The following is a 24,197-nucleotide window of genomic DNA, read 5'->3' on the forward strand; positions in this document are numbered from 1 at the left end:
ACAGAGCTATCATTTGTTCACACACCCCCCCCAGAAAAAGGGAGGGAGGCAGAAATAGATGGGTAAAACAGAAAAAGGAGTAGGGTTGGGCACACTGCCTGCAATCTGCAGGCAGGGCTGAGCTGCAGCCCTGGCTCTGCTCTTTGTGTCCTCAGGGTGGTAGTGCAGCTACTGCTTCCCCATGCACTGCTCTGCCTGGCTGGCAAGGGAGCAGGAAGCACATCCTAACCTAGGTTAGGTTGCTGTTTGGAGGTTTGTTGTACCTACATCCCTGTATTTAAATGGATGCATCTGCTGGTGAGCTTTGTTTGCTTGAGCTCTGTCAGGGCTGCTGGGATGAGCAGCAAAGGGGGGTGGGTTTGATACTGTGTTAGATGAGAGGGTTTGGAGTTGGAGCAAGTCACTGTCAGATCAGCAAGGATTTAGCAAAAATTTATTCTGCCACTCTATTGCAACCTCAGGGGATGGGGTGGGACGTCTGTGGGGCAGCTATGTGAGTGAAGAGTAAAGAAACAAATATATAGGGAACTTTTACTAGGTACAAAGATACTAAGATTTTTTTGTCTGTGTCCAGTTAAAGACCAATGCAGTTGATCAGAAATCTTTAAAGACTCTGCTATTACTGACTGTATAACTGAGAGTTTTTCATGCAGCACGTTTTAAAAAGGCAAAGGTACTTCACACAGTTACAGCAACAGCCACAAGCAAGAATGAACCACAGCGTAGTTATTGAGGCTGCATCTCTCACTGCTTCTTTTGTCCTTACATTTCTTTTGTTGGGGCTTATTCACAATGCTGGTGTGCTGCTATTCTGAAAAGTGTGGTATTACAGGAAAAGATAATCACATGGTGGGATTTAAGCTGTTGCAGAAGGGAGTGTAGAGTACATGATCCCCTTAAAATGAAGAGCGTGGCTAAAAAGTCATAGAATTTTACAGTGCACAGACCATAATATAATGCAAGACATCCATCTTTAGCAGGAGGGGTTCAAATCAGTGGAGCTCTTCAGCCTTCATCTATGAAATCACTTTAGTGTTTGGGTTTTTCATTTCTTTCTACTCTATTTGATTGTGGCCATGTTTAAATAATGTCAGAGCGGAAATTGGTTTTATTGGACTTAATTTTGTCCACAGCAAGATGTACATTGCATTGAAATATGATGTAATTCCCAAGCAGAAGGAGATGGGCTTCTCTTCAAGTCAGGCCTCAGCTCTGCTGTCTTGGTTTTTAATACACCAGGCTGCAAAGTAGCAGGAAATGGTGGAAATTGCAAGGTGGAAGTGGGTTTAAATGGCAGTAATCTCTACCCTTGCTTCAGGCAGAGAGCTGTAAATTGCTACTCTCTCTTGGCTCTTGCCCTAATGCAGGTTGTTGCTTGGCTTTTGTTTGATGGTATTTCACCTTTAAGTGGAAAAAGGTAGAAAAAAATTATTGGGAAAAGAAATTTATATAGCGCTAGAGGAAGAAAAAAGAAAAAAAAAGGGCTGTCCAAACACCTCATAGTGCTAGATTTGACTATTTCTTAAAAGGAAAGAACTTCCAAAGGTGAATGCACACAGATGGATATACTAGCTGTGAGTGAGGAATAGCTGCAGTCTTTGATTAAATACAGTTGAGTGAAAAAAAAACAAAGAAACATGGTGCAAAATCTCCCAAAGCCCTGAAATTATTAATGGCTCATCCAGCAGCCACGTTCCAGGTTGGAGCCTCTGAGGCACCACACTGTTACCTTAAAAAACAACGCAGGAATCTCAGTGGTGTGAAGAACTATTTAAAAAAAAAAAAAAAAAGGAATAAAAAAATTGCTCACATTTTCAGGTTGCCATGGTTTTTGGAGACGGTGGTATTCACTGCACTCTAGATATCGAATATAGACATAGCTCATTTCACCTGGAAGAGTGGTGGGATTTTCTCTTCTTTTTAAAGGGAAGATTTTGTCTGTCTCTTCTTGACCTGCAGTTTCTGTGGGGCTGCTTGTTTGTCTATGGATTTTTGTGTGTGTGCGTGCAGAAATGTCACCAAATGAGATCAATAGTGAGTCTGTTGGGCTCTGCTTAATAATGCTGAGGCTTAGCTGGCGTAGGTGTGTAGTAACTCAGTGCACTGAGTGCCCCTGTCTGAGATAAAGGGTGGCAAGCCAATTTCTGGCTGAGAGTCGCTGCTTTCTCAGCAGGCAGATTCAGCACTTGGACCACTCTGACAGTGATGCAAGCCCCAGAGCCCGAGTTTTTGGCACAGGGGATGAAACAGTACCAGTTGGTTCCCACAGAGGTCAGGGCAGATGGTTCCCAGTGCCTTTCTTGATTTGGAAATCTGTGAACCAGTGCAAGGAGTTTCTGTGTGTATTTTTTGAAGAGGGATAGTTTATTCAACTGTGCATACTCTAATGGCTTTGTGCTGGGCTGCATTATCCTTACTGGCTTGGTAGGAAATGACATTTCCCCTTTCTTTCCTCTTCCTAGCAGTACTTGGGATTTGGTGTGTATATTCAGCTTCAAAGGGATTTTGCATTTGCACATGGGAATATTTGTCTTGTCATAACAACCATGGCCTCAAAATTTGCTGCTAACTGAAAAAAGCAGTTTGTCTCATAGCTGCACACATACTTTATGAAGATGTTTCTCTTGCCCTACACAGGGTTTTGGTTTGGTTTATTTTGGTTTTTTGTTGTTGTTGTTTTTTTTTTTTTTGTTTTTTTTTTTTTGTTAAAAAATTTATAACTGGAATCCAGGATAGGCTGTGCAAGTCAGAACATGGTTTGTTCACTCTGTGCTCAATCCCCCCTTGAGCCCAGTGCAGTTTGTCACTAATCCAGCTGGATTTGAGCTGCAGGCTGTAATGTAGGAAGAGAAATGCACAGCAGAGTGCCTGTCCTACCAGGTGAGAAATGTGAAAGAGGCTGTTCCCAACACAGAGTAGCACCTGGGACTGATGCTCCTCCTGCATTTCTCTGAATAGGTCCTGGTGGTCGCACACCACTTTAAATGGGAAAAAATTGAGGCAGAGGTGGAGAAGTAAATACAGCTTTCTGTTAGACAAAGCAGTACATATCCACACATGTTATCTGGAGACAGCAGTGGGGATAGCAAATTCATTTCGTTTTTTGTTCTTCTGAATATTCCTTTTCTCTGCTAAAAGGCACATTTTCTTTTGCCTTTGACACCTGTAGCCATTTGCCGTACCAGTGGAAATGGAGGGTAAAAATATCCCTATGATAATTTGGTAGTACTTTACACCAACTGTGCCATCACTTTGCACAGGCATAAAAATGACTAGATGAGGTACAGAAAATCAGTCTGTAAATCCATAAAAATTGTGGGGTTTTTGCATCTACTGATTTTCCATTGTCTGTATTCATTAACAGAGAGCAAAATGGATGAATTAGTGCTCAGTTCCAGGCAGCTGTTCATCTAACTTCCCCAGGCTGCACATGCTGAGGGTGTTTAGGATATTTTCACTTACAAAGAAATAAAAGAAAATAAAAAATCAGCTTCTGTTATCTCTTCTGCTTTCTATGGAGCTTTCTGAGGCCAGGGAGCCCACTGCTGTGTTTTGTGCTTCCCTCAAGCTTGGCTCTGATGGTGTGGCCACCTTATAACAAAGATTTCATACCAAAGAGTGCCTTTGCAGGGATCCTTCTGCTTCTCTCAATGCTTCCCAGACCTTAGCACCAACCTGTGTTTTGGGACTTACATTTTGCATTAAGAACAGCCTGGGAGGTACTGAGCTCTGCTTGCTGTGTTGGTCCTGCTGGAATGCATAAAGAAATAGCTCTAGGTTGGCAACAGGGGATTTTTGAACTTGGAAGAGCAGTGGGAAAGCTTTGAGCCTACTGTGGCAGCTTAGTAAAAGGACTGTAACTTGCATGTGTCACTCCCTGAGCAGTAGAAAGGCTTGATTTATGTTCTGAGAAACCATCGTGCTGTCCTGCCTGTTGACAAGGGTGGGGAAGGCTGTGGATTAGGCACACTTTGCCAGGAGATCTGTAAATTCACAGCCCACGGGGAGAAGGGATTTGGAGCAGAGTTGGGGATGTCCCACTGCTCCAGGCACAGCTGGAGGGAGAGGCCAAGAAACCAGGCAAAAGCCAGCTCACAATCAGGGAGCTGGTGTGTGCTCGGAGCAGGCTGAAAGGAAGCTGTCTGGGATGTCACAAGGAAATATTTGGCCTGACACACCCTGAAGAGCAGAGACAGAAACCCTGCTAACAGAGCCAGGCAGGAGAGCCCACCTTGGTCAGGAGGCTGAGGGCAGATGCTTGGACCTGCCTGGAAAACACGAGTGAGTAATTTGGGATGCAGATGGCATGTCAGAGAGAAGGACTGCATAGGTAATTAATACAGTGAGTGGCTTTCTTGGGGAGGGCACTTCTTAAGCTGTTATTTTTCTCCCTTTCTGTGGCTCTGTGCTGCTGATCACAAGACGAGAAGAGGGTTATAATAGATATTAGCTATTTAGACACTAGAGATAACTCACAATGCTGAAAACTGAACTTACCTCTGATTAAAATTTAATTGCTCCCAAGCTTCCACTAGTTACTTGCATTAAGTTTCACACCATTGGAAAGTGCTCATCAACCAGTGTTGGATTTAACAGGAATTTGGCAGATGTTAGTGAAGTGCTGGAGGAAGTCCAAACCACAAGATCTGTGCTATATCATATGTTTGAAAATTAGTTGGCAGTTGAAAGAAAAATCACAAAAGTGGAAATAGCAAGAACTGGACATGGATCTTTTCTCATCAAACAGCCAAAAAGTTGGATCATCACCTCCAGCACCTGGAAGACAAGCATAGGTCATGAAGTGCTGTCTGCCAGGTGTCTCAGTGAGGTGTAAAAGCAGCAGATATTATATTATTGGCTATTGGAGTGCTTTGTGTGAGGAACATTGGTATCACCATGGAAATCTTCATGAAAAAAGCCCAGTCTGTTCTGAGGCAATTTAGCAAATTAGCTATGTTTTATAAAACTTATGTTTTCATTGCAGATTTTTCTTCCTCTTGAGGACGTTTATTCAGAAACAGGGTCCTAGTTAAGAGACTAGACATTAAGAGACTAATTTATTTCTGTTACATATTTCCTTCCTATTGTTCTTTGTCTGTAGCATTGTGCCTTCAGCTCTGCTTAGCTTTTTGTCACCAGGATGTGCTCCTGATGCAAAGAGGGACCAACACAAGATTTGAGAATGCTTGATCTATTTTTCATCAGTATATAAAAATATCAACTTGTCTGTGTGTAGTATTAGGAAAACCTCAGCAACTACAGCACAATGAGACAGCAGAGGAACAAGATGCTTGTTTTAGCATGAATTAACATTTAGAATGATGCAAGTCTTTTTCAAAGAAACTAGTTAGTTGTGTTTGAAAAGAAATATAGCACACTTCATAATTTAGTATCTGTCATGTTTTGGTGCATGCAGGAGTCTTGACAGTGGTTGTGGCAGGAACTTGTATGGAAAAAAATAAATCTCACCTTAAGCCTTTTTCAATTGAAACAACGTTTGGTGGTGTTTGTGTGAAAGATTAAGTCAGATTCAGCCCTTGTTGGGGCTGAGCTGATGGGGCACAGAGAGAGACCAGGATCAGCCTCGTGCTATTGCAGCATTTGATCCCTAATACACTATTTCATTTGTTCTCTAGTGTATAGCAAAATGCATTTCGCATGCTCTCATCCTCTGTAATGTGGCCTGGGGGTGACAGATCTCTGTTAGATAAGCCCTGCTTGGGAAAGATGCTGGATCTGTTAGTCCTGCCTCATCTTTTGGTGTCCATGTGGTGCTTTTTTTTTTTTTTTTTTTTTTTTTTTTTTTTTTTTTTTTTTTTTTTTTTTTTTTTTTTCTTTTTTTGTCTCCTGGGAAGCCGATTTCTTTATTTTTAAATGAGGATTTAAAAGTTTGTGTCTCTGGCTGTGAAATGAGTTAAATCCATGCTAGGCTCTTAAGTGTAAGTCTACAAAAGACTGAGCTGGGGACTCTGTACTGCCATGTTCTGCACTGGCAGGTTAACAAGTTTAGCATGTGGTAGTCCACCTCCCTAAGTTATGTGTTGTGTTATTGTAATAAGACAAAGCAAAATGCTTCAGAATGTCAGTCTCAGTTCAGATACAAACCTCATCAGAGCTCCATTTCACATAGTATTTTTTTCAAAGAGTACATCCTCTATATTCAGAAATACATGGGTAGGAATTATTTTTCCAGCGGTAAGGCTTGTTCAGAAGCTGACAAGAAAGGAGATGTTTGGTTTGTTTTTTTCTGAGCACCCAAGACAGTCAGTTTGGAACTCGAGCAGTGACGTGGGAGGCAGAAGGTACACGTGGGCTGGTGCAGGGCTCTCTGCCAGAGTGAGTGGGGAGAAATAGGGCAGCACAGGCTCTCTTTGGGTGCTTCAAAGCAAATCTGGAGCAGATGTTCCTTAGCCCTGAGACACTGTTCTAACCATGAGCACTAATCTAACCTGACCGTAATAAAGGCTATCCCTGCTTCTAATTCTGTCCAGCAAATGCAAAGAGACGTATACAGAGGTAGCAAGCCATGGGAGGGGTTTAAGCCATCTTGAGCTATTTAAAATTTGATGGGCTAAACCATCCGCTGTGCTCCCTCTGCCACCAAGGAAGAGGAGCACCTGCAGACAGAGATTAGGAAAAGCACCTTGCAAAATTCAGCATTCCTGTTGGTGTGTGAAGGGGATGTTTGTGGTTTGCTGGGAATTACAGGTGTTTGAGGTGTGATGGAAATGCATCAGTCACTGCTTCCTGATGTGCACTCAGGATTTCCCAGCTGGCTTGAGTGAATTGGGAGTCTTAATTTTTTAGGGCTCATCTTAGATCTGATCTCCCATGTGCAGGTTCATTAGATTGGACTCTTGAGTCAGTACTGAGCCTGTGATATGAGAAGATGGAACTAGATTTGAAAGTGAGGCTGAGTCCCCTAAATAACCCGATGCTCAAAAGGCCAGGGTTTGTTTAAGGCAGTGGGAGATACTGCTTTCTTAGTGTTTTTAAAAATCAGGTCACTTGTTCAGAGACTAACATTGGGATCCTGTTTATTAAAGTCTTGACCTAAATGTCTTACCCACTGTGCTTGCATTGTTTTTTTTTTTTTTTTTTTCCTATGAGGAAAATAATGAAGTGCAAAAATTAAGAGAAAAGAAAGTCTGCAGGGTCCTGCCTGACCCACTCAATGGCACAGGCTGCACAGGACTCAGGCTGTACTGAGCACAGACCATTCCCCTTGCATCCCTCCTGCTGTTTTGCTCTCAGTGGGACACTGGTTTCCTAAATATTCAGTGCCCAAGCAATTTTCTTTATTTGGTTAGAACTGTAACACTTCAAAGGGACTAATTGCAAGCAACAAAAGCAACTAAACTTGTATCTGCTTCACAGGCTCCTTCACTGACCCATGGAGCAGGAGCTCCACAGGGAGCACACACTTGACTTTCTCTCCTGTGACACATCTCTGTCTCAACTTACTGATGCTCTTAAGACAGGATTTGGGTAGCTGCCTCCCTTTTCAAAGGTCAAATACTTTTTCAGCTCTCCATAGTTCTTTCCATCCTTGGCGTACAAGCTGGTAATAAAATGTGCCTTTCTTTACCTGAGAGTTCTTGAAGGATTATTGCCAGGGGTATGGTGATGTTTTCTTCCCCAACACCTCAGGCTACCTCCAACACTGCAGGCCTGGAATAAATATCCAGCTGTTCCTGCTGCATCCTAAAGCTTCTGTGCATGAATGCAGTAAGACTAATCATTATCTGTGTCTCTGAGTGGCTGCCCAAATGATGGGTCATGTTGGCTGAATCATTGCCTATCATCATTCATGCCATTTCCACATGCCTGCTGCAGATGGCTTAACCTCAGCCACCAAGGACAGTGAGGACTGAACACATATTTCATTGAGAAAACTGTGGATGCCCTGCAACAAGGAAGGTTTAATCAGGGCTTTGTTGTGCTCCCATCTTGCTGCATGGCAGAGTGGCAAGGAGAGACAGGCAGTCTGGAAAATTTTGCTGACACAGCTCTTATATTGTCAGCAATTAATTAGAAAGTTTTGTTCAATAAAATGTATTCTGGCCTAGGAAGGATGTCCTTGACTTCAAGTTGGGTTGTTAGAGAACTGTCTCATAATATGCTTCTTTTTATCTAGTATGATTGCTTATCATTGGAAAAAACAGTTCTGATTGAGCACAGATAACTTGTAGAAGGTCAATTCCCAAATGTTTTTATGGGTATCAATTTTGTTTCAATTTGTCTATTTTAAAAAAACCATAAAAAGCAACCTTTGAAAGAATGCCATTATAGTGAGATAGGTGTTTTGTGTGCAAATCTACTTATCATGTCCTTTTTCATGTGCTGTTTGATCAGATGCAGCTAACTCTAATTGTAATTTGTTTTGTGGAGGAGGAAGAGTGTATATACAAACACGTCCACACAAACCCAAGTAGTTCATCTGAGTGTGGGGAAACAAATGAAGTTTCCACCCTGCAGTCAGACTTCAATATTTCCCTGCTGGCTGTGGTTCTCCAAAGGTGGAGAAAGTGGTAATTCAGCAAATATTACCACGGAGATGTAGCACATCAGCCAGAAAGATGCCACCCACACTGCAGTTGTGCCCACTGGACTTTGAGAGGGGTTGGTGGGGTAGCATCAAATGTCTAGTAAAGGAGATATCCAAAATTGTTTACCTTGAGAGAATCCTTCATTTTGGAGTTAAAGGAACAGAGAGCTGAGAAGCAGGCATGAGGCTGAGGAAAACTCCATGTCAGGATGTGTTCCCTCTCCTTTTCTGGGAAAGGAAAGCAAATGCAAGACAATGGAGAAATAAAAGTGGAAGGAGCAGCTCATTACCCAAAGGGGCAGATGTAGAAGTGGTTTGTAGGCAATGACAAGTGAGACAGGCAGGGGTTAGTTTTGGAACTGACCCGGGGCGAGGAAAATAGCTAAAATTAGAGATTTAAGATCCCCTTTAGTGGAGGTGAGCCAGCACTGTGCCCAGAGAGCTGTAATGCAGGTTCCACATGAATGAGATTTTATTCAATGTGCAGGGAGAGAAATCTGGATAAGAGGGAGATTGGGGGTTTTCTGAATGTTAGCCTGAATTTCCAGCAGGGATCCTATCACCTGCAAGGGCTTGGCCTCACCAGTGAAATGTTTCTGTTGGCTGATGAAGGAAATATAACACTGCATTCACCACTTGGAGGATCCCTGCAAAGAAATTGTCTCCAAAGGAAAAATATTCAGTAACACTGACTTAACTTGCACTGCTTTCATCCAGTCAGGCTGGTTTTAAGATTTAGATACTATCAAAAAGGAAAAAGCAACCTAGAAAGGCCCAACAGTTAATTGTAGGGAGAAGGAATTTTTAAGTCAGCTTGGTCCCTGCATCTGGCTTCTTTCTTATTTTACACTCTTTGCATCTGCTTTCCCTTTTTCTTCATCTCTGTCCCATCTTATCCAGCATACTCTCGGGCTGGCCTGGGTCAGTTCTGTCACAGTTTTGTTTTTCATTTCACAATGTGAACTTGCCTTAGCTTGACAGAAACGGACAGATAATATTCTGTTATATTGCTGGTGGAGTCCTGCACACCTCAGCTGCCAAGCAGATTGTTAAACATCTTTGAACAATGTTTGCTTTGCGTGCAAGAGGGAAAAGAAATCTAATATCTGCTTTTAGATTCATTCCCTTCCTTATGTGTTTTATTTGGTTTTCTTTGCACACACTTAAAATTTCCTTTCTATTAGAACATACTCAGCCTGTGTTGCTTAGTAAGATTTGAAATCCAGTGATTGCTTGCTCTTTTTTAAGAGCTGGCTGGATCTAGAGCTGACTGTCCTTATTTCTACCCATTTCCCTCAGAGGTGGTAAATGGCAGTGGATAGTTCCTCCTCTTGGAGCTGAACATCCCTATCCTCACATAAATGAGCAGCTGCCAGTGGATGAAAGCCATCTGTGGCAAATAAGTGTCAGGTCAGAGTGCCCTGGTAGGTAGCAGTGTCTATTGGCCACTCTTGGAGATGCTCCTGAGTCTTCAGGGCAGGATGCACATTGCTACTACTGAAGACAAAAGCTCAGCCAGGAAGCACGAATCCCATTGCTGTCCCTGGACCTGAAATGATTCATGCTGCTAAAATAAAGTTGCATCTCCCTTAGTTACAACTCACTGGAGTCTGTTTGACCAGGCATCTCAGTCTCTATGAGATTTGTGCGCTCTGCTCCCACCAAGAGCTGCAGACAGCCAGGGTTTAACTGAATCACTGATGCTGTTTTAGCTCAAATACGATGTTTAATAAGGGAAAATAACAGCTTAATTTGGAAAGGCATCTTGTAGGCCAGAGGGACTGACCTTGTAGGAGTGACTGCTGCCAAGAGGATTAGGGAGTTGCATGTTGCAGTGGACATGCTGAGCTTGGCACAGAAGATGTGAAGAGTGGTCCCTCAAGCCCAATACCTTGTCTGAGCTTCAGGCTTTGCAGCAAGAGATTCCTCATGGAATAACCTGAATCAAAAGAAGGGCTCCTTCTGCATTAGCGAATAATTTCCTCCTGCAATAACACGGGAGGATCAAAGCGTCCCCCGTTCTCCTCTTGTTTTACTGTAATCCCTGGAACCTCCCAGCACTTCCCAGGAGTGCCTTGTGCACTGTGATGAATGATGTCCTCTGCAGGAGGAGAAGGAAATAAAGACATCAGGTTGGCTGCTTGAGAGGTGGAGTTTTCCCCTGCCTCTCCCCACTGCGCTGTTCTTAGCATCTGTGCTGTAGTTCCAGATTTTCTGGTTATCTGTGGCAAGGCTTAAGACTTCCCAGCACCAACTAAACACCTCAAGGACAGGTGAACAAGCAGTTGAGATGCTTGCAGTTTCCTTTGTAGCTCTGAGATCTGCTGTGACAGACACTGACCTTTCAGGGCACAGAGTCAGAAGTTGCTTGCTGATGGATGGCACAGTTTTCAGCCAAGGCTCAGGCATGGAGATGTGCTACAGTAAAAGCAATGGCATACCACCAACCTGTAGGCTCCTGCACCTCCAAAAACCACGTGAAATCCTGGACAAATTGAGTGGCTTTTGATGCTACCTTTTATTGTCTGTAAACTGGCTGACTTAGATTCCTAAATCAAATCTCTCCCTTTTTCCTGAAGCAAAACCACATTTCTCTCTGCCTTGGAACCTTTGTGGCAGCTAAACATAGTGGATGAGCTGCTTCCCACTGCAGTGCCTGCACTTGGAATTTGTATTTTGCTGACCCATCTCTAGGGTGAATGCCATGCCCAATGAATGCCATGTCTGATCTGTGGTCAGCTAGGCTCTAGCCTCTAAAGAAGAAAAAGCAGCAAAATATGTCTAATATTTATTTGAAGGTTTAAGCATTTCTTGACTTGCTTAGTGCTGACCATTAAAGTCTATTACAGGTGACCTTCTTCCTCTCTTCATCTTGAGCCTGACCACCACACTAGAAAGTCTGTTTTTTCCTTCATTTCCAGATTAGTTCAGGGTTATGCTCTATTTTTTTTTTTTAGTATTACTGGCATGACAGATCTCCTCTCATTATAAATTATTCTGTCTGCTCCAGCTGCTTGCTTTTTCTCATTTATATTTAAGATAATGGAAGAAGAGTTGCTTTTGATGACATAAGTGAGGTAGATTTTTGGTTGGTGTTATTATAAAATGAGAGTTCTGGCTGGATAAAGTAAAATTTTAGGGCTTTTGAGCTTTTTAGTACCTGTGAAGCACTGCAATGACTAGAAAAACTAATATACCTCTTCCCTGAAAATTGATGAAACTTCTTGATGTATGCATGGAATGTGAAAGGCCCAGGGCTAATAACATTACAGGTCTCAACACGTGTACTAAAGTGGTCTGCTGTAAAAAATTTGCAAAACAAAAGCATTTTAACATATTTGATACTGAAGAGAAGTAAAACTAATAATCACTGTAGACTGGTGCATTTATTTTATGTTACCTGTGAGAGCTGTAAAATGAGGTTTAGGCTGTATGCTAGAAGCATATAGCAGCTCTTTAGCCATGTAGCAGTAGTTTTATCCTAGATTGAAAGTAAGAAAACATCTGTAAGTATATATGCATATTGCTGTATTTCAGAATTTGATACATACTGCTTGACTAGTATTTTTCCCCTCCTGTGTTTCTGTTATGCTTTTGAATCATGCTGTCCTATGGAGGTGCATTCACATTTAGTTAAGTTCATATGTTTGTGTTTGTCTATAAAACAAATGTAGCTATTTAGCAATTATGTTTTTAAGACATGTGCATTGGACCAGATCAGATTTTCTTTGTCTCTCCTCTATCTCCTCTTTTTCACCTGTTGAATATGTGTATTTTTTTTTCTCCTTATGAGACATGGTTCTTTTGTTCAAAGTATCAAATTTATGCTTTGCAGTGACATCAGGTACTTTTTCTTTATTGATGATATATGCAATTTACTTTTTTCATTTCTGTGTCATCCTATTTGATTTTTTTTTTTTCTACCAGTTCCCACCTTCCTGAAATTCTGCTGTTACTTGTGAGGATCTGCAATGCTTTTGTGGGTAGCCTGAGTGGATCAGGTGCAGCTCAGGCTTCCAGGCCAAGAGTACATTATGGAAAATCCCTAGTCTGGCACAGCAGCACCTGGATAATCTTCTGTGCATTTGGTGCCTCTGGTTTGGACCAGTAATTCTTCTGAGCGTGTAAACTTTAGCACCTGAGCATGTAAAACCATGTGCCAAACCTGGGGAAGCAGGCATACAACTTTAACCTAAAATACTTGCTTTTCAGTATTCTTATTCACTGTCTTGTAAGCTTTTTATGTCTTTTCTCTTTTGTGGGCTCAGTTCTGAGTCTTAAAAGGTCAATGGGTATATTCTTGGGCTTCACACAAGAAAACATGCTTACCTTGCAATGTACTGGTCTGAGCTATCCATTAAGAAGAATAATCTGAAAGCTGACAGATGTAAAGCTACAAATCAATGTTGAAAGTTTTTCCGCCCTGGGATTATGTATTGTCATCTTGTCATCAACCCCTCGGGTAAGAGTCTGAAACTACATCTTGGCCAAAGCTGACTTCATGAGAGCTGGTAGCCCTCAGTGGTTCAGAGAAAAAATATTAGGTAAAACCTCATTTTGTGATGTTTTGGAGGCTGCTCCTTCCTGCCTCTCAGGTTTCTGCTGTGACTTTCCAGCTGAGATGTCTGACCATGGCAATGCCTCCAGCCCTTCAGGGTGGAGATCTGAGATGCTGAGTGTATGAATGAATATTCACCATTGCTACCAGCACCCCAGTGGCCTCCCTCAGATGAAAAATTAGCCTCTGGGACATGGGTGAGAGCTGCCTGCATGCCAGGGGCTTTTTAGGGTATCAGCATGGACTTGATAGTGCGCCATGCTGCCTGTGTCCAGAGCTCAAGTCTGTAAGGAAAACTGGAGATCCCTGAAAGTGCTACCCAGTTCATTTCACCTTAAAACACCCTGTATATTGCAGTTTGTTTATTTGTTATAAATCTGCTTTGCTGGAGTAAATGTGTTTTTCATAATATTATTGGTGTTCTCATTGTTAGAACCCTCTCCAGAAGTCAGATATCTATAAAACAAATTGAGATGCCAGTGCTGTAGTTAAGCATTCTTTAGGCAGAACCCTGAACCAACATGAATACAGCTATTAGAACTGAGCTTTACAATATATTGACGTTTCTACATAAGTAATAAAGAGTTTAGAAAGGGAGCTGAGCAGCATTTTATGGTTTTTTTCAGGGAAAATGCTTTATTTCTGAAAGTTGCTAAATATTGATATTCTTACAAGGGACTTTTGTCAGCTTCCTAGGATTGATTTACAGGAAATACTCTTTTTTTAGCACAGGCTTGTTTCTTCTCTCTCTCCTTTCCTTCTGTGTCTCCGGGGGTAGAAAGCAAAGCACTGGTAAGTTTGGAGAGAGGATTGAACTAACTGAGGTCCAAACCTAGATATGGCCAAGAGGCTGAAGCTGTGCCTGCCCTCTGATTTTTCAGGGGGGATCTTGAGAGCACATCCATACCAAGGTACAACAGGACATGCTCAAAGGATGAGAAAAGGCAGCCTTTCTCACCATTCCTGTATTTCTGGTGGTTTCAGTGGTCAGTTCTCTCCACAGTTCAGGCTGATTTCCTCATAGGAACAAGAGTAAATGGGACAAAAAAGTAAAATAGAAGTCAGTGCAGTCAGAGACTGAATGGAGCAATGCCCTGTAGGGAGGAAGCACCTTTGGTGGCTTTGGAGAAGGAGTTTGGATTTTAAAACAGGTTTGAAAGAGCTAGTGGGTAGCAAGAGGAGAAAATAGATGGGTTTGGTGAAAGAAAGACAAAAGGTGAGGTTTAGCAGGTTTGTAATTCCTGTTGCTCTAGACTATGGATGCAACATGTACTGTACAGACAGCAGGGCCTGCTGTCAGGTTTCCAGTTCATGTCTGGGAATGCAGTATGATCTGCATGCTAATGAAGTCAGTCCTAACATGGGTTAGAGGAAGAAGGGTGTGAGCAACTGTAACTCCACCTTTGATATTTCATGCTTTATTCCTTTTCCTCTCTTTGATTTCAGCTCACCAGCCCACCCTTAAAACACTGGGCATCAGGGCTGATTTGGAAGCCCAGTACATGAATGTGGGAGGCACCTCACATCTCAAGCCTCAGAGAAGCTGGGATCAAGGGATGGTGGTGCAAATGGAAGTGAATTGTAATGCAAAAAGCAGCCTTTGTGATTTCAATCTGCCAAACTGGACAGGAGGAAGTGGGACCAGGCAAATTGTCATCCATCTCTCCCTGACACCCCTTGCACACGTGTGATTTCTTGTAGTTCCAGTGGATTGTCTCCTTGGGCTCGATGGCACTGTGCCCTCTTCCCCAAGATAACAGCAGAGCACAGTCAGGTTTTAAATATTAATACAGAGATCACAGGAGTGTAGCTTGGAAGCACAGAATACTGAGAATTGAAAAGTCTAATCTGTCCTTTTTGAAAGCTGTCCAATATCTTTTTTATTTACAGCATTTGAACCATTTCACAAATTGGAAAGCAACTAACCAGCCATTTCACAGGCAGATTATGATATGTTTAAGGAAGTCCAAGGCATTTATCTGAATGCAATTGGCCATCTTGCTGACTAACATCTAGATTGGAGATATTACACACACAGTTGAACAGAGACTATTTGAAGATGATGGTTTTCTCCTATTAGGTTGTGTTTGTAGCTTGCAACTGGAGAAATATTTTGGGTAGTGGTATAAGCTGACTGCTTGTGGCTCTGTGAAGGACTGGTCACATTGATTGGGTAGATGAGAAAATGCTGGGGCGTGAACAGTCACTTTATGATTTCTGCACTCAATTCCATTCTTTGCAAATGCAGAGGTGGAGAGCTGCTGGAGAGAGACTGGCTCCATCTGGCACTGCCTCTGCACAGTGCACACAAGTTGTTCAATTAAAGATGCACAAGTGCAGGCCAAAAGTGGGGAACACACGTTAGATGAAGCTGCATCTGTTGCCATACAGATGGAAAAAATTGGGTTTCCTTCTTACCAGCTACGCATGTCCTTGTTCTGCCTAGAAGCTAAAAGGTCTGTTTCAGTTTGTGTGGATAGAGCATGCATGGTTTAATTAATTAAAAGATAGAAAAACCCCAAAACCCCAAAAAGCTGGCAATCCCAGCCTCCAGTAAATCTCTTAAAGCTGTAAGTGTGTAGTGCTCACGTGTCTGCACTCTAATGTGGTCTGAATGAAAAACTGACAGCACCTGTTACTGAAATCAAAAGTGATTTCTCTAACAATGGGATACTAGGGAATTCCTTCCAGGCTTCTCTTTAATAGAGTTTGAAGGATTCAGGTTGGAAGACTGTGCATAAGATCTGCACCACTGGCTCTGATGGATGTGAATCATGCCAAGGGACAGTGATTGTTTAGGGGGTTAGAAGTTCACTCCATACATTCAGTAATAGTGTGCAGCTGGTATGTCCTTTAAAAAAAGATTGTATGCTTCTTTTTTCCCCTGTGTGAAACCACATGTGGATTGAAAAAAAAAATCGGATTTTATACATTCAAATCCAGAAATTCAAAGTAACTACAACCACATCAGACAGTATTTTTGAGAACTAGAGTGAAATGAAGCTAGAGTGCCTAAAAATAGCCCTTGAACTGAACTCTAAAAACAATTAGATTTGTCCATATATTAAATCCTGATCTACTGTCTATTAGATCATCTCTTCTGTAATCTTTTCCTATGGGCACAGTTAATCTGCATTTTTAAAAGCATTACAGCATGATGTTGAAAGAAATACTCAATTTTTTTGTGTCTTGTGCACAATGGTCCAGTCAAATTTCTGCATTCTGCATTCAGAATCAGTTGCCAAGTCTGGAACAAGCAATAGGGCATTAATACCCTCAATGGATTAGGGTACAGGTACCAAAGGGTACAAGAGGTTCACAAAGGTGGATTTGGCAGCAGGCCTGGGCAAGAAACAAGATAAGACTTTAGGAAATGTCCTCTGGTAGAAGGGTACCAAGGTGAAGACAACAGGTGATGACCCTGTGCTGTACCCATTCATCTCCTGGTGTTGCTAGATATGTGCTGTAAAATAACAGCTAAAATGTCTCTGATGTCTCTGAAGTTACATATTTTAAGCAGGATCCAGTAGGTTCTTGGAGAAGAATGGGTCAGAGAGAGAAAAAAAGAAGAAAAAACTAAAGAAGTATCTTCTTTTATTCAAATGACAGCTAAATTGGGGACCTGACATTAAGAGCTGTTTGGAGACAGAAAAAGTATTAAGTGCTGACACATGCACACCCCCACAAAAGTCCTACAGAAGCATAAAAGTTGATATTTCACGAAAATGCAGTCAGGCTGCTGTTTGGGTTCTTATTTTTTCAGGCAAAACCTAGAAATTTGCAATTACAGCGAGAATGTTTTTGACAGAAGAACCTTTCTGTAGGAATCCAGCACATGGAATGAACTGTTGATCAGTGTCAGAAATGCAGAGTTTTGAATCAAAAGGGCTCTGGTAGGCTTTTTGTTTGTTGAAAATCAGAGCATTCAGTGGCTCTCTGTATTAACTGTCTTGCTGAGTGGTGCTGCAGTGAAAAGGATGAGCTGGGGCAGTTGGAGTGAACTTGAGCCTGCTGTGATGATTTTGCCTGCTTTGGCTCTCATTCTTTTATGAATGTTGTTTTATGCTGAGACTGAGACTCAGAGGAGAGTCCCAGTGTGCTAAGGGATTCCAGCTTGAGGTGCCTTGGAAGAGCCGAGTCTGCACCATGTCTTGGACTGCTGCTGTAGGTTTCCTCTTAGTAGAGGAACTCAACATATGGCCCATTGCAGCAGCTGCCCAAGCCCAGCAGAGTAGCCTTGGGCACAAAAAACTGATCCCCTGCTAGAAGAGGTAGGAAGAAAGAAAATCCAGAAAGCTTTTTCCAGTTTCTCAGCCACTATGGAGTGGATCTTCCTTCTCTCAGATGCAGCCTCCTCCTCTGCTTTTCCTTGTTACCTTGTGTTGGGTAAGAGGGAGGAAAAGGAAGAGCTGTGTTTCACACTTCATGTGCCTTTTCCAGGGTGCAGGGCTGTGTGCAGTTGTGTTGTTGAAGACAATGTGCCACACTGAGTACTGTGTGGACACTGCATATGTAATCTTTCAATCAATGGATTTTGCAAGCCTTTTGTCAGTGTCAGTAAATAAAGCTCCACAATCCCAACCGCCCCAAAAGCAGCGTGTGAACTTATGTTCACACACAGGATTCTGGCTCAGCTTCCCAAAATAATGGCATGTGTGAGCAGAGGGGAGAACTGTTCGGGTGTTTGATGTGAGGCCGACTTGGCCTTGGCCTGCAGTAAAAATAAATCATAGCTGCTCTCAAACACGTGGAAGGAGCTGTGCATAATTTAGGGGCTAATCTCACCTTGTCGATTCCCTGGCCTGCAGCTCTTGAGTGGCACCAGCATGTGGCTTTTGGTCTTCCAGCAGACATTTACCGTGAGAAGGTTTTGCAGGGTGATGTCTTATGACATAGACTTCAGTGTAACTTTGCAGTCCAACAGTGTGTCAATGGGTTGGTGCTGTCTGTGTAGGTGGTTCTTTTCATCATCATTTTCTGTCACCTCACGTGGAGTTCTTTGAGAAAAAATGCACAAAAACAAGGAAAAAAGGCAAAAGAAAATGGAAATATATTTACTTTCAAATATTACTGTTTTTCTAGGGAGTTTCAGAAGGTGTTCTGAAATGCATTTGAAAATGCCTGTAGAAAATTAATTCCCATGAGATGCATTTATGTGACAGGGAAGAGAAAAACAGCTGTGATATAATCCTCCAATTGTATTAGTTTTGTGGGGTTTTGTGCTGCTTCTTTAAGGCTTGCCTAAACCTTCTTATTTGCTATGTAAATACAACTTGCACCATCTTTCAGTAGAAGGGATGATAAAAGGGATGCTGTAAGCAAAGGATGTGGTTGCCAAATATGAATAGGGCAGAACTGCAGGGAGGGAGGGAAGGGAGGGACCTGCAGGTTTTGTGAGTCTCACAGCCTTCCCGACTCCTGCCGTGCTGCCTTTGCCTTCGTGCAGCTCCAGCATGTGTTAGTGATTGTGCACGGAGTCTGGGCGTGCTCTGGGACTGCTGCTGCCGAGCTGCTGGATTAGCTGGAGCTCGCCTGGCCCAGCCCTGCTTTAGGTGCAGCACAGGGAGCACCATCCCATCTCCTCGAGCGTCAGCTCAGGAATGCAGAACTCGCCAGAGAGTGAGGTCATCATGGTTTGCTTGGACCTTGAGCGTGGAACTTGGAGTGCAGCCTCTCCTTCCAATGACGTGAGCAGGCGCTGGCTCGTAGCACGCAGCCAGCAGGGTGAACCTTTGGATTGTGACCCCAGGGGACAGCTTGATGGATGTCTCCTGTCATCCTCACCCCGCCAGTGAGCCTCACCCAGGAAATCCTCTCTGCAATTGCTGCTCCAGGGGCACCTAGTTATCTTCATTCACGGACAGAAAGTGCATGATGTCTCTTATGAAGTATTATTGAGTACACCGGGTCGTTGGCTGGAGACTTAGGTGCCAAAATTAGAAAAAGAAAAAGACAGAAAAGGTAGCAAATAGCCTTTCTTGCAATCAAAGCTGCTTTTGTGATAGGAAAACACTAATCAGGGTAATTTGGGAAAGCAATCTCCTGTGTGTGGGAGCAGCAGGAAGAGGTGAGCAGAGCATCTAACCACATCGCGGTTGTATGACGTGGTGGATTTTCCTCACGGCAAATACAAAGTGCTGGTCACTTATCATGTTCCCTTCAGGAAGGGGGAACAGAGAGAAATGGGGGAAAAGACAGTCCATTATTTATGTGAGATTTTTTCCCTATGAGCAAATCTCTACCATGATTTTTCTTCCACCAAGCAAAAATGTGCCTCCACAAGCCTGAGTTCTATGTGGAGGTTAGGAAATAAAAGAGGGAAGGAAAAAACCTAAAAATTTCTATTTTCTTGCTAGTCAAATGTGCCCTGAGTAGAGAGAGGCTCCTCTGGGAGTTGCAATTGCTCCCTTGTGGATGCTGTAAATGTTTTGGGGTTTGTTTTTTTTTATGACTGCAGCTCTAATCTGAATGATGGCAAAACTTAATCTTCTGCTACTCTACTGCCAGCTCTCTAGATAGAGCAGGGAAGAAAAAGTGAAGTACCACTTTGGGGTGTTTCTGGGGAAGAAATGTTTCCACAGCTATAAATTGCTTTCTTGGAAGCACTGAAAATTCCTATCCCAGCGCTGTGCTTCGTGGAATCAAAGTCAGCAAAGTCTTGGATTCAAAAGGAGTAAAAAAGCTGAGTCTTACCCAAAAACTTTGTCTTGGTATGGCAATGCACGGTAAAAACAAACAGTAAAAATAAAATAATTAACTTAATACATTTCTAGTTGTATGAGTTATGGTGTTTTTTAAAAGTGCTTGTCTTGAAGCAAAGATTGTCTTGTGAAACATTATCTGAAGAATCCCTCTGTTGAAGCAGTGCTGCTTTCCCCAAAGTTAAAAATTCACAGTTTATTGACAGCCTGAGTTAATCTGGAGGTTTGATCTCTGCTCTGTGCTGTAGGATTTAGGTGCTTTTGCTCAGGTTGCAGTCTCTTCATGGTTTTGCTTGGATTTGAGAATCATTTATATGTAAATGATCCTGATCCCCTGTTCTTTTCCTCCTCACCAATTAACTTGGTTTTTGAAGCACACAGTTGTGCGAGCAAAATTGGCAAGTGCTGCTTCCTGGTGCAAAACTGAGTGGTGTTAGCATGGTGATCATGATTGCTGGAGCTCATTACCAAACTGAGTCTTTGAATAATCAAACCTTGGGGCTCAGTTCCGTGGTGTCCCATCCGTCTCACTCCGTCAGGTGACTTGGAGGCAGCTCTTTCATGTCGCCTTACAGCTTGTCCTATGTAAATGGCAGATGTGTTTATTTTCAAAAGCAGCAAGAAAGCCCAACGGAACAAGGAAAAAGTTGGAAGAACAAGCCCTCAAAGAGATTTTGACACTGGTGCCAGGGGGTTTATGAAAGATAAAACAGATCATTTTTTTATGGCTGAAGGAAAATGCCATTAAATCCCTCGTGCCTAACTGCTACAATAAACTTGCCAGAGCTGTTCCAAAAACAGCATGCCGTGGGATATTCAATGATTTTCAGTGAAAACTAGGCTTAAAAATGCAGATCTCCTGTGTGTGGATCAAGGGTAGCTCCAGGGTGCTCAATATATGTTTCTGTATGCTCACACATGACTGTAAGAATTATTTTAAACAGGGTTTACTGGCTTTGACTTTGAAACTGCATCCACTGTATCTACTCAGTTCCTTTGCATGTGGCATAGGTAATTTTGCAGAAGGAAAATAACTTGTTATTGCAAGAGTAAATGGGAAAAATTTTGCAGGTTGCTATCTACCAGGCTAATCTATATCATGAAGAAATAAAAAAATACTTGTGGCAAGTCCTGCTGCGGTAAAAATGTAATATTTGCTGAAGTTCTCTACAGATTTTAGTCCTCCCTGTAACGTTAGGGGGAAATCATTGCTTTGTGACCTAGTGCAGCTTTGAGCAGAAGCTGGAAGAAATCTGTCAGGGTCTGCATGTTTTTGCATTGTATTTTTCAGAGTTCATTTAAACTCAGGGCTCATGGTGGCAGGAGAAGGTTGGAAAATGTGATCACTGAGTGTTGGAGACCTGTTTTCAGATTAGTGTCCTGGTGCTCAGATGAGTTAGTGTAGAAACTCCATTTCCTGTTGCTGGGCATGGACCAACATGGCTGAAGGCTTTTTGGATGCTGGAAGAGGTGGGATAGTAGTGAGGTATTAAGGGATGGAAATTAAAGTGAGAATGGATCAGATAAGGCTTTTCATATTGCTTCCTTACCTGTATTTTCTCAGGCAGGGATTGAAGGGGCAGTTGTAAGTATGTGGCATTTAACTGGAGTAAAAGTCTTATCCTGAGAGAAGTTGGAGGGTGCTTATCTTTGAGAGAAGTAAAGGAGATGGGAGAATCAAGCTTTTTCCATGAGCTGTGTGTGACATGGCATGACAGGGGTGATGGGCGAGCAGCTGGGGGCAGCCTGCTTCAGTTTCCCCACCTGACATTTCAGGTCAAACCATAGACAAATCCCTGTGAAGCTCCAGTCTGTGCTAGCCCCTTGGTCTAAATAGGTGGTTAAATAAGGTCACTGTGAGGTGGGCATCCCTCAATATTCCCCACACACACACTCAGTACTGGGTGCAGCTATTGCAGGATGTACAGTGGGTTAATGCACTTCTAAAGCATGTTCCCCACCTCTTGCTGCTTGACTGCTCGTTGCAGGTTTTCAATGAATTAGCCCACTGAGCATTAAAGTCTCGAGGATCTGGATGGACTGATGTGTACTTTTTGCTTTTGTCGTGTGGTCTGCAGATCAAAGGGCCAGGATTGCTCTGGGGATGGAGCAGCAAAGCATGAACCTCAGACAAAACTGATGGCTTGCTCCAGAGTGCAGCCTTGTGTTCATCCCTCTGTGCACTTTTGATTTTGGGAATTGATTTGTGGTTTGGTTTTGGGTTTTTGTTGTTTCGGGGGATTTTATTACACCATGGAAAATGTTCTGTCCAGACCAGCTGGGTCTTCAGCAACACCTAACAATTAAAAGCACTTCGGTGCTAGGTGTTCCCTAAAAGATGGAAAATCAGATTTTTACATTAAAATGCCAGGAAGAAAAACGGTGAGGGCATAAAGTGCTGCTTTATTTCCATCAGGTGCTAGTGCTTTTGGAAAATCAGTTGTGCTTCAGTGGTCATTTCCCCCCGTGTGCTTCTCTCACGGTTCTCTCTGAAAGGTGCATAAGCTGTAGCTCCAGCAGGGCACTGGAGTCATCAGAGGGGACATCCTCAGGATCTAAACTCGAGTGCTGTTCCCTTCCTCCTCCTGACCAGCTCTTTGTTTCAGGAGTGTCCACCTCGGGGGCCGTGGGCCCGGGGAGCACCGCGGCCAGCACCACGGCGCGGGCGGCCACCAGCAGCACGGGCCGCAGCGGCAGCACCACGGCGGCCGCGGGCAGGAGGAACAGGAGCACCAGCACGCCGTCCCCCGTGGCCGACGTCCCCGAGGACATGACCACGCACCTGCCGCCCGCCTCCTCCCAGCTGCCGCCCGCCGGCGCCGAGAGCTGCGAGCCCCTGGAGGCCCGCGACATCATGTGGTCCCGCACCCGGCAGGGCCAGGTGGCCAAGCAGCCCTGTCCCTTGGGCTCCATCGGTGAGTCGGGGGCTGGGGGCACGCAGCAGGCTGTCCTCGCTTCCTGTGACACCTTGTCAGTGCTAAAAACCCTGTGCTCGATGTGCTGGAGGAGCCTCTGCCTCCGGAAGTTGTGTACGATGCGCCATTACTGGTTTTGCCTGTCTTCGGCAAAACCAAACCCAAACCTCACTGATTAATGTGTTGGTGGCTAATTCTATCCTTGTTTGATAAGAAAATCAACAAAACCTGCACTTTGAATCTCCTGAAGCAGTGTAAGTGATTTTTTAAACTGCAGCCAGCATCCACTGCGATCAGCTGGGAAAGTGGAGGTGGGGGAAACAAGGCCAAATCTTTCAAAATGGTTTATTGCTTATTGGATTTTGCTCCTTTTCTTCTGCTCTTCCCGCAATTGTTTTCTTGAAAAATGTTGCTTTTGGAAATTTTCTGTTCAATTTGAAATATAATCGCGTTAAGAATGGGTTTTGGCATATGGTTCAGCTTGCTGTGTTTTAACAAATGCAGTTTTCTAAAAACAGTTATTTTTCATGCTAGTCTTGGTGTCCTGCCCCTAAAGCTCACTTTCAAAGAAGAAATCTTGAAAGTGGAGGAAATTGCCTGAAAATGAGGGCTGAAGTGATCTGACTTGCAGAAGAGAGAGAGACTCTGTGTTAATTCTCCACTCCTGGAGGGAGAGCCATTCACACCTGTGTATATGAGAACTGACTCACTCTGGGATTTGGTGAGGACAGACTGATAAAATACATGTTATAGTATGAGGAGCATGGAAAGGCATCAGGGGTGAGAATAGGTAAAGAACATTTTCGCTGTCTTTCCCAGCCCTACTTTGTAAAATTAATGCAAAAAGTACGATATGATTCCCAGAGAGAGGAAAGGATACTCTGAACCAAAGCTGTAAAAAGGAACAGAAAATGAAAAAGAAAAATGAAGGCTGGATGCAGAGAGTCTTTTCCTAAGCACAAGAGCTAAGGACTGGATGAAAATAACTAAGGAAAAGATAATAGCCCAACTTATGGATGGCCATAAGCCTTTCCCATCTCTAATTTCAGTGATTCATGCAACTTGTTAAAAACTGTGATATATTAGCAGTGATGCATTTCTCTTTGTCTGAAAGAGTCTTAGGCATTTTGCTGTCTTTTCCAGCAGGGGTTGGGCAGCTCTTCCCAAACAAAACTCTTCTCTAAAGTCCCTCTTGACAGCTGGGGGCTGACAGTAAATTTCAGCATTATATCTTGGCCTTTGTAGCATTCAAACTTTTGTGTGTTTCCACCCAAATGTTGTAATGATGATTCAGAGCCATAAAATCTTCATAAAGCAGCAAGGAAGACAAGGCACAGGGTCTGATCCCAGATCACCAGTGTGGGGCAGAGCACTCAAGGTGCTGGCTCAGAGTTTGAGATCTACTTCTCATTTCTCATTGCAGATTTCCTGCAAGTCCTGTCTGTAATTGCTGTTTGCCAAATTGGAAATAATAC

General features: G+C 43.1%; 1 protein-coding gene across 7 annotated transcripts in view; it reads left to right on the forward strand.

Annotated features, from left to right (window-relative positions):
• ADGRL3 (adhesion G protein-coupled receptor L3) overlaps positions 1–24,197 on the forward strand; it is a 480,889-nt gene that overhangs the window by 354,620 nt on the left and 102,072 nt on the right. For all 7 annotated transcript variants that reach the window (XM_056489462.1, XM_056489463.1, XM_056489464.1 and 4 more), the window contains exon 8: positions 22,414–22,722. In XM_056489462.1, coding sequence (XP_056345437.1) covers positions 22,414–22,722 — 309 coding nt within the window. The remainder of the gene's footprint in view (positions 1–22,413; positions 22,723–24,197) is intronic.

The sequence above is a fragment of the Oenanthe melanoleuca genome, chromosome 4 (assembly GCF_029582105.1).
Source record: "Oenanthe melanoleuca isolate GR-GAL-2019-014 chromosome 4, OMel1.0, whole genome shotgun sequence".
Taxonomy (NCBI): Eukaryota; Metazoa; Chordata; class Aves; order Passeriformes; family Muscicapidae; genus Oenanthe; species Oenanthe melanoleuca.